This window comes from Manihot esculenta, chromosome 11 (genome assembly GCF_001659605.2).
Source record: "Manihot esculenta cultivar AM560-2 chromosome 11, M.esculenta_v8, whole genome shotgun sequence".
In the NCBI taxonomy this organism is placed as follows: domain Eukaryota; kingdom Viridiplantae; phylum Streptophyta; class Magnoliopsida; order Malpighiales; family Euphorbiaceae; genus Manihot; species Manihot esculenta.
The window spans coordinates 9,551,761-9,563,245 of NC_035171.2; the positions used below are offsets into that span (position 1 = coordinate 9,551,761).

The window sequence follows — 11,485 nt, forward strand, 5'->3', positions numbered from 1 at the left end:
ATTTTATATATTGATCGCATTTAATTTTTTAATATATAATGGTTAAAATTAATAGAAAAATTAATTAATAGATTTTTAAAAATTTTATATATTTTTTTAAAATTAAAAAATTAATTAATGAGTTTTTATATATTATAAAAATTTATTTTCCAGTAAAGTGAATTATAAACTCATTTTTCCTTCAAATTTGGTCATTTAATTTATATTAAAATAGTATTTATAATATAATACAGTTAATAAATAATAATAATTTTTTAATATTTTTTGACATAATAAATAAAATATAATTATTAATTAAAAATAAAAAATATAAAAAATATCTTATAATTTAACTTATTTTTATTTTAAAATTTATAATTCAATTTATATTAAATTAATATATCTGATTTTTATATTAACATTTCTAACTCCGTTATTTATTAACAGAGTGATACATAAATATTATTCTAATACAAATTAAATCATAAATTTATAATAAAAAATCATAAAATTACAAAATATTTTTTTATTTTTCTTAAATAAATAACTATAACTTTTTACTCTAAATTGCACCATATTTTTTTATTATCCCTGGAGTACTCTATAATTAACTATATTATCACGACCTATCACAATTCAATAATTTTTTTCACAAAGAAAACCTCTCAATTTTCTCAACTAGTCTTTCTTCTACAAAGTTTTTTTTTTTTTAACAATGTAAATTTATTGTATTTTTCATAGTTCATAGAGCTAATGCAAAGGATTAAGAGGGTTAGTTCAATCAAAAAGTCCAAAACAAAACAGAAGCAACTCATATTCACAAAAAACTTAAAAACCTAAGAATCCAAACAACACTAGAAAACAAAAACTCTCAATCCATACCGATTGACCAACACAAGCACCGTCGCACAAACCCCAAGCCATCGATTCATGCACCATCTGAGATACCAAAGAATGGAGCAGAAAGAAAAAAACCATTGAGAACAATGTCAGTAACTCTAAATCAACCTTTCAGCAAAACAGAAAGCAAGAACAAAAGAACACATGGGACAACCATAGATACACATACAAATAGATCAGGATCGAAAAGAGTCACAGTCGAACATAAATAGCTCAAAAGAAAATTAAGTGCAAAAAAGGCAGCGTAGCAGAGATCACTCATAGGCCTACAGAAGTGTAATACACGAATCGGTGCAGTCCCAAAATACAACATCATATGGATACAAATAAGTTTCCTAGAGCCAGAAAGATAGAGCCGCTAAACCCTCAAAAATCAGGTTTCAAAGAATAACTCCCACCACCAAGAAACGTCAAGGACTTGCAAAAGAAAATAAAAAAAGAAATCAAAACAAAAAGTCTTCGCCAACCACTCATATATAGTAAGAAAAAAACATAAGGGGGAGGAGTCCAAAAATATAAGGGGAGGAGCCCAAAAACAAAAACCAAAGGCACCATAGAGACAACAAACACAAAAGCCATATACCCTCACCGACCTTTACTGCCCCTTCATTTGCCTCTGGCTTTCTTTCAATTCTCTTTCTCTTTCGATCTGTCTCTTTCGCTCTCTTTTCTACATAGTCAATTTATCAATCTCACCTCATAATTTTAAATTAAAATCAACAAACACAACAAATAAAATGAAAGAAAAAATACAAAATATTTTTGAAAGAAGAGTTATAATATTAATAATTTTTTTAGACTTTTCATATAATTAAAGTTTAAAATAAAGTAGTAACTAATATAATATTGAATTATGAATTATAATTCCAGTCAAAAGATTTATAAGGATAGCAATAATTAGCTACGTATAAATTAAAGTCGTCACAATTAAATGTTAGACAATAAGTGATATAAATATCAGCACTTAGATTAAACTTAATAATATAAAGTTTTGATTATTTTGTAAAATTATCTTATTACATATTTTGACCCATAGAGAATGCAAAAATATATAAATAAAGAATTTATACTATAGTAAAATTCATTAATTAATTTTTTAATTTTAAAAATATAAAAACTTTTTTAAATTTTTTAATTAATTTTATTCATTTAATATTTTACTATTTAATCTCTATTATTAGAAAAATAAAATAGAATAATAAAACCTTAATCGTATTAGATACTGTTTTAAAGATTTATTTTGTAATCACTCGGTATAAAATAGATTTTTCTAAAATTTAATTTTTAAAATCAGGATAACAAGAATAAGAAGAGAGAAATAAAATAGAAAAGTGGAGTAATTTTTTTATGTGAAAATATAGGTTATTTATAGTGGAAAAAATAATTGTTGTAAGCTGTTATAAAAATTTTTGAAATAATATAATAAAATCTGCAACAACAAAAAATAAATCTTATAAATAAAATTTTCAAAAATCATAAAATTTTATAAAATGAGGTAATTATATTTGATATTTAAAAATATTTGAAAAGTGAAAAATAATATTTACTGGTAAGTTAAAATCTTTTGAAATCTAAATTTAATTTTACAACAATCTCACGTATTTCACAAGATTTTTCATTGTTGGGTTTAAGATTTAGTCTATATATTTAGAATCTAATACCTTTTAGACTATAAATCAGATATAGATTAATAAGACTTAAAATATAGAGTAGTTAGTGAAATTTTTGCTTCTATGAACAAAAAACTTTTTTGATAGCTAATATCCAATTAATCTCATAACACTCCACAAATCTTGTTGTTAACATTTGTTTTGCGTTAATAGACCATGTACACGTCTAGTAGTTCATAAGTAATCTAGAGATTATACCACAATTTAATAGAAGTGGCCCCACTCTATGTTGATATAAGTAATATCATCAAGTGTATATTGCAATTTATACACCAATATCATTAACAGTTTTCAGCTCATCCTCTCATTAATGCAGTATAGTATTTCTCACACCATTGAAAAGAACAACGTTAAACAGTACTAGTAAAACTAAAAGTTACTTGTTATTACCTATATAAACATTTTTTATAGAATCTCCAATCACAAATGTTGGAATCTCCCATCGATGTTTCATTTATTAACTTATTTCTTAAAGATATAGTCAAAAGAATTGGCCAAATTCACTTTCACTTCACATAATTAATGGATATAATTTCATTTCTCAGCAACCGTTTAACCATATCATGTCTTAGACGAATGTCTATTATTATTATTGAAAATTTTATTTTTTGCAATATTTATTGCCGTTTGATAATTACAACACACAGATGATATTAGTTTTATTCTCAACAGAGTATTTATTGCAATATAATTTTAGAGTAATAAACTCTGACTCCATGTTGGTTTTGACAATAATAGTTGATTTTTAAATAATTGCACTATCATCTATATTAAATATATAATCACTAGTGGATTTTATCTCAATCGAATCTAAATTTCAATTAATATCACTGTATTTTTTAAATGCAATGGGATATTTATTATATAAAATACCATAACTCATAGTACTTCTCAAATAATTATTAAATTTGACTAAAGTAGTCCAATAATTGTGATTAGATTATGTCTAAATCTGTTCAATTTACATAACATAAGCTATAAGTCTGAAAAATTTATTAAATGCAATAATCTTCTACTAATATGTGCATTTCTACTAATATGTCCATATCTAAATTGAGTAACAATACCACAAGGTATATAACATAAGCTATAAGTCTGAAAAATTCATTAAATGCAACAATTTTCTACTAATATGTGCATATCTAAATTGAAAAACAATGTCACAAGGTGTATTCACTAGTTTGGTATCAAAATATCCAAAATTCTTTAGAACTTGGCCTTGTGATAGAATTCATCGTCCTCTATATATTTTATATCAAATTTATAAATAGTCGAACATTTTTGTTTCATATGCTATATCACAACAAATATCAAATATAAGCATATGATCACATATAAATAAATAATCCTTCATTTATCATTTATAAATATTATAAATATATACTTATCAAACTCACGGAGGATAAAAAATAACCTAAAAAATAACCTTAATCAAAACTTGTCAAATTTCTCATACTACTGTTTAGATACTTGTTTCAAAATATATAAAAATTTAAGAATTTTGTAAAAACAGCTCTTATACTATATAAATATCTTTTGTTTCAAATCTTAAAAAAAATCATTTGGTTGATAAGTTAAAAAAAATAAAAAAATAAAAAAAAATTAATAATAATAAACTCTTATTGTCTACCACCATACAGCAACAATTAAACAAAGAGTATATCTTGAGAATTTATTTTACAATTCTCTAAAATAAAATACATTTTTTTGAAATTTAATTTTCAGGATTAGAACAATAAAAATTTATTTTTAATTTATAACTCAGTAAAAAATAATTAGAAAAGAGAAATAAAATGAAAAGATGGGAGCGATTTTTTTTAATGAAAATACAGGCTATTTATAATAAAAAGAATAGCCATTATAAGTTGTTATAAAAATTTATAAAATAATATAATCAACTATGCAATAACAAAAAAAAATTTAGAAATAAAATATTCAACGATCATATAATCTTAATAATTATATTTAAGATTTAAAAATATTTAAAAGATTAAAAATAATATTCAATGATGAGTTAAAAATTTTTTGAAATTTAAATCCATCTTTACATTAATAATATAGAACAACTCATCTTATTTTTTAAAAAATTTACCATTTACTATTGGAGGATATTTTAAATTTTTCTATAATATTTAAAGATTAAAATTAATAAAAAATATTTTAATTAAAAATATTTTTTAATTAAAAGAAATTTATTTTTTAAAAAAATAAGTCAATTTTCATATAAACAATCATTTTATAAACTTTCAAAATCTTATTAATTAAGTTTTTCTAGAAGTGACTTGTGATATTTTTGTTTTGTAATATTGTAGTTAAATAATAAGAACATAAATTATTTTTTAAAATAAAATTTTAAAAATATTTTTTATATATAAATTATTTTCTGTAAAATAAATAAAGTATAAATTTTAAATATTTAAATAACTAATAACAAGGAGATAGAGAGAAAAAAAAACTCTGGTGGGTGAGAAGATCCAATCCAATATGTTACAGAATGAGAATACGGACCATAGTGATTTTGCGCCACAATCCAATATGTTACAATATAAGATTCGCCTAATCATTTTTTTTCTTATCAATTTGTTTTTAATTATTACAATATAAGATTCACCTAATCATTCAATTTGTATTTAGTATTTCATTACAACATTAAATAAAAAATTATTGAAATGTTCAAAACTTAAAAAGTCAAGCAACATGACATAGGATCATAGTATTAATCATTTTAGAGATTGATATTAATTTTTGAAATTAGAATATTAATTAAAATACAACAATTTGAAGGTAGGAACTAAGAGGGCCAAATGGGTTGTATCCCATCAATGTCAAAGCCAGCATTCTGATGATGCAAACTTAATACTATAGCAATAAGAAATTAAGGAAGAACTTCTATTAATAAAAGAGAAGTTGCAAAGTCTAAAGTTAGACCCTATATTTTATAATAATAAAATTAAATGAATTTCTCATAATTTTAAATATATATATATATATATATATATTTCAATAAATCCTTATGGGACCTTGCAACTACTAGGGAATTTCTTCAAATTAACAGCTTACCAGCAAGCTAAGATTTGGGACATGTTCAAGTTTCATGATTGGTTTGTGGCAGCAAAAATTAAAAAAAAATATATTTGTTTTTTTTTTTTAAAGATTTGTTTAGTTTATCCCTAAAATAAAAGTTCACAGCACGTGGATACGCGCCTCACATAGCGCGTGTGTGGAAAGGCAAAACAATTGAAAAAAATGAAAAGAAAAGGATTACCACCGCTTCTTCCTCCACTATCACTGTAATCTATGTTCTGTTTTCTCTGTTTATTTTTTTCATTCTCTCTGCAAAAACCTCTCTCTTTAGTCAAAAGCACATTGGGACCCTCCATGGATCCCCACTCTTCTTTTTCTAATCTTCATTCATTTCCCTAATCAGTCACTCTTCTCCAAATCATCATCACTTTATTATATATCAATTACAATTCTTAACATAAACAACATTATCAATTATCCAACTTCAAAGCAATCTACGACAGTGGGTACAGATTGCAAGAACTGGGTTACAAATGAACCTTCAAGAAAAAAAAAAAGGAAAAGAAAAGAAAAGTAAAGAAAAGAAAAGAAAGGAAAGGAACATCCAATTAACATATATTTTTTCCTTCACCAATTCTGGGGCCAAACCTGTATCCCTTTGAGACCCAGGAAGCCATGCCTTCAAGGCCCTTAGCTCCAAGTTATCTTCACCACCCAAGACCTGGTTTTATCACTAAAGCCAGAATCTTGTTCTTGACTCTAACAATCTCTGCTTCTGTGGTGATAATCTTTACAATTCTCTACTTTCTTTACCATCTTTGGTTTTCTCTTGTAAATCGTTCAAGAACAATCCCTTTTGACTCTTGTACTCCTTTAAAGCTCCAGAAATTTTCTTACAAAGAGCTCAGGATTGCCACCAATGATTTTGATGATGATCATATTATTGGCAAAGGTGGTTCTGGTACTGTATTTAGAGGCATTGCAAGGGATGGAAAACTCTATGCTATCAAGAGACTTGATACTCTCTCTTTGCAATCTGAGAGAGAGTTCCAAAATGAGTTGCAGATTCTTGGTGGGTTAAGATCAAATTTCTTGGTTACTTTGTTGGGTTACTGTTTTGAAAAGAATAAGCGTTTGCTTATCTACGAGTATATGCCGAATAAAAGTTTGCAAGAATTGCTATTTGGGGAAGGGCATTTGGGTCTGAGTTGGGACAGAAGATTCGAAATTATTCTTGATGTTGCCAAAGCACTCGAGTTTTTGCACCTTGGCTGTGATCCTCCAGTGATTCATGGGGATATTAAACCCAGCAATGTTTTGCTTGATTTTGATTTCAGAGCCAAGATCTCAGATTTTGGGTTGTCAAGAATTAAGGTGGAGGGTGAGTTTGGAGTGGATTTGTTTAGCCAAGACTTGGGCAAGAGTCAAGAGCTGTGGAAGAGTCAGGAGCTTTCAGGCAACTTCACATCAGAAACTCCGGCAGTTAGCACCCATCTGGATAGTTGTCAAGAGGTAGATTTTTCTCTTGCATTACAAGCTTCTTCTTCCAAAAATAATAGAACATGTTATAATGTTAGAGCTCTGAATGTGAAATCTTTCAATTACAATGCTAACATTGGGAATGAGAGTGATGTTAAGGTAGGAAATGGGAAGGGGAAGGAAGTTTCCGGTGGGGAAGATTGGAATTGTAAGTTTATGCCTTATGATGAAGAGCCTTGTAGTATTGATCATAGTAAAGAGTTGAACTGCACTACTGTTTCTGTTGTTGATGATTCTTCCATTGGTACAAAACAATGGGGGAAGGATTGGTGGTGGAGACAAGATGGAAGTGGTGAATTGTGTAGTAAAGATTATGTTATGGAGTGGATAGGAAGCCAGATTTGCCCGTCGAATCCTGATTGGGATGAAGAAAAGAGAAGTACTCCGGAGAGAACAGAATTGAGTAGTTCAGCTCCATTGGATAAAGTAGAAGATGCAAGTGAATCTCAGTTACATGAATTGGGGTTTGAGAATTGCATTAAAGAATCTGAGAGGAAAGATTCAAGGGGCAGGAAGAATCGTCGAAGGAAAAATAGGAAGATGCAAGAGTGGTGGAAAGAGGAACACTTGGATGAGATTAGCAAGAAAGGTAATAAGCTCAAGAATGTGGAAACCAAGTGGAAGAAAAGGCTTAAAACTCCACATTTTCATCTGACTCGCCGGTTTCACTTCCATCGACAAAAGAAATTGGGGGAACAGACCTTAAAGGACTCTGATCAACATGGGGAGTTTAGTTTCAGAAGGGGGTGGAAGAAAAAGAATGCGCATGAGCGTTCTACAGGAAGTGATATGTGGAGTGGTGATCTTTTTAGTCGTGAGTTAAGCAGCACGACAAGCATGAGAGGCACACTGTGTTATGTAGCACCAGAATATGGTGGCTGTGGCTACCTGATGGAGAAGGCTGATATATACAGTTTAGGAGTTTTGATTCTCGTGATCGTGTCCGGTAGAAGGCCATTGCATGTTCTTGCTTCACCCATGAAGCTTGAGAAAGCAAATTTGATAAGTTGGTGTAGGCACCTAGCTCAAGCTGGGAACATCTTAGAACTTGTAGATGAGAGATTGAAGGATGACTACAATAAAGAACAGGCAACTTTGTGTGTCAACTTGGCATTAATTTGCTTGCAGAAGATGCCTGAATTGAGACCGGAAATTGGAGATATTGTAAAGATTTTGAAAGGGGAAATGGATCTTCCACCATTGCCATTCGAGTTTTCTCCCTCTCCACCATCTAGATTATTTAGTCGGTCGCGGAGAAGACATAATTCTAATACAGAGTAGCTAGCTTTCGTACATATTCTTTTTTTATTGTTTATCTTCTTTTTATCATGTGGTATGTATTTGGGATTTGGCTGAGTGCCTCATAGAACAGATGATTGGAAGCTGTAATCTGATAAACACATAGGGAGTGAGTTGTCTGTACTAATACTAGGAGGTTTACTTTGTTGTCTGTAAAGTAAACAAACTGATTTCTGCTTTCTTGATCTCACAAAATCAAGTTTAACACTGATTTATTCTTGCAGCTTACTTCATTATTATGAATTAGGACATGCAAGCTAAACTGGGTAATTGCTGGTTTGCCTCTTCATTAACAATAAACAACAGTTTCTTCTGCAACTGTAAGGTTCTTGTTCAGTCCTTCATGTCAAATTAAACTTCAATCTACATCCCTTGTGTTCATTAGCTGCTGTAGATGTTGCTATGTGTTAATAAAAATCAATAATTTTGCATGCCTCAATGATTCAGCTTCCAAAAAGCATTTTGGGACATAGACATATAGATCCTTTTCCCTTTATTGTGCTTTCTTCTTCAGGAGGAAAGTAAAATGTTGCTAGAATAATTCCCTACTTTTAGATTTTTGTCAGTATTCAATCTGACCGAACTGAATCATATTAAGATCGAACCGTATGAAGACGAGTTTTGGTAATAGATAAATGGATTTAAGATGGATTGTTTTTGAAGGTAAGAGCTAAAGAGCATTTATTGGATGAGTATCTATTTAATTCAGGCAGGTTTTGTTGACTGAAGAAGATGCCTAAGGCTAAGGAGACAGACATGTCTCAATCATATTAAAGCTATTAACTATGTACAGCTGTAGATTATCAAATCAGTAAGAGAAATTTTGATTAAAAAAAAAACAAAAACCTAGTAGATTGTGCAAAAATGGGCTTTTGTGTATGATGGGGTTGGGCCTTATTTAGTGACTGGGACTAGGACTGAAATTGGGCGGAGATATTGATATTTGCTCCCCCTTGATCTTTTGGCACTTTAATTATTATAATTATTATTATAAAATTTAATTTTTTAAAAAATCATTTAAGATTTTATTTCACAAAAATTTGGCTAAAGCACAAAAAGGTTCTTGGAAAGTCGCTTTCTCAGGAAACAATCAAATTTCTTTCTCTTTTATTCTTTGCAAGAGAATACCTTTTTTTAGAGGTATTAGTTTTGTGCTAAGTCTGAAATTTTCCTTTTAACTTCCAATTGCTAATCTATTTTCAAACAAGTTGTTTATCTTACTCTACTCATTTCTTTATATATCTACACATTCCAATTTAGGGTTCAGCCATTTAAAATTTAATATTTTATTCTCTCGCAATTTAATTTATTAATTAAGATTAGCGATGAAAATATTTTTATTAATAAATGATGACCGCCGAATGTTTATATTCGGATTGAGGCTGAATTTTTAATAAAAATATAGGTTCAAAATGCATTAGATATCTCTGAATAAACTGATTTAATATTGCGCAATTCTATTTGTGATTAAAGCAGACCGGACTGATCCATACTTGAATCTACTAAATAAAAGTCTAGTTCAGTAATGTAATGGGAGATAGAAAAATATACACAGATATTTTACAGTTCTATTAACATATCTGTCTGGAGATTAAATGATCTGTTGATAAAAATGAATATGCTAATATATTTGTATGTACAAATCTGCATAATAAAAATATGTGGTATCATAATAAAATTGTGGTTATATATTATAAAAAAATAAAATAAAAGAGGAGATATAATTCATAATATAATTAACGTTATGCATACGTCATGTTTTTCAAATTAACTCACACTATAAATACTGGATCACAGAACATGAGGAAAAAAATTAAATAGGATCAATTGCGGGGCCATGTCAGAAGACTTATTAAGAGCTTTGTCAAGCAGAATAACCCAAATTTTAAATTTCGCCTGTCACGGTTTTTTATTTTTTATTTTTTTTAAAATAGGGGTTAAAAGAGTTCAACCTTATACTTTTCAAGACTACAGAATACACTTTCCACCAGACTAAATCTGTTACGATTTTTAGCACTTGAATGTTAATCATTTGATCAATACGTCACTGGCGAGGATATGACTTAGAATTAAATTTCTGCACGTGGACAAATCCAGAAAAATATTATTATTATTATTATTATTATTTAATTGAATTGAAAGAATGTTAAGATTATTTTTTTTTTAAATTTTAAATAATAATTAAATAAATACAATGTATTTGTCCAACTTCTTATTATCAACTAATTTGTTGTAAACTTAGGTTTCACAATTTTTTTTTCTTTTTTTCTTTCCTCCCCTTTTGGTAAAAAAGACAATACTTTTATATAATCTTTTTAAAAAATATTTATCTTTATTATTTCAATAAATTAAATTTTAAATATTAAAATTAATTTTAATAACTAATTTTATTAATTTGTCTAAATATTTTCCTCTAAATTTCTGAATAATAATTTTATGTAATTTAATATTTAAAATTAGTTTTAACAAATAAATTAACTAAAACTAATTATAGTATAAATATATAAATTTATTAAAATATTTTATTTTTTAAATTTAAAATTAAATAATAAAACTAAATTAATTTTTAGAAAAATTTTCCATAAAAAATATATTTCATAAAAATTATTTTATATAAAATTTTTTTTAATTACAAATTATATTCCACAAACAACCAGACCTTAGAATCTTCTCTAATTTATTAAAGAATTTGTTACATGGTAAAATGTATTGATAATTTATTTAGTTTAGAGTATTAATAATTTTTTTTTATTAAAAGAAATATTAAAGTATTTTTAAAAAAATGTTTTTTTAAAAAAAAATTATTTCTGTACTTTAATAATTTTATTAATATTTTATGTGTAATTTTATTAATATATTTTATTTTTAATTAAAATTAAATGATAAAAATTAAATTATTTTATTAAAAAATATTTTTTATGAAAAATATCAATTTATTTTTCAGAAACAAAGGAGGGACCTCTCCCTTTCAGATTTTATTTTAATTTCCCTTACTAAATATAAAATGTAAGAAATACGTAAATAAAATAAAATTAATTACAATATTTTTCTCATCAGTAAATTAATTATTCAAA

The 11,485-nt window shown here is 27.1% G+C and overlaps 1 protein-coding gene across 1 annotated transcript; it reads left to right on the forward strand.

The window, feature by feature from the left end:
* Nucleotides 1–5,843: 5,843 nt before the first annotated feature.
* LOC110625861 (putative receptor-like protein kinase At1g80870) lies at nt 5,844–8,626 on the forward strand. Its single transcript, XM_021771541.2, has one exon. It carries the CDS (start codon nt 6,249–6,251, stop codon nt 8,391–8,393), a length of 2,145 nt encoding a protein of 714 aa, XP_021627233.1. The 5' UTR covers nt 5,844–6,248; the 3' UTR covers nt 8,394–8,626.
* The last annotated feature ends 2,859 nt before the right edge of the window (nt 8,627–11,485 follow it).

Coding starts and splice junctions, on each gene's coding strand:
- LOC110625861 (XM_021771541.2), top strand. CDS start 6,249: ATGCCTTCAAGGCCCTTAGCTCCAAGTTATCTTCACCACCCAAGACCT.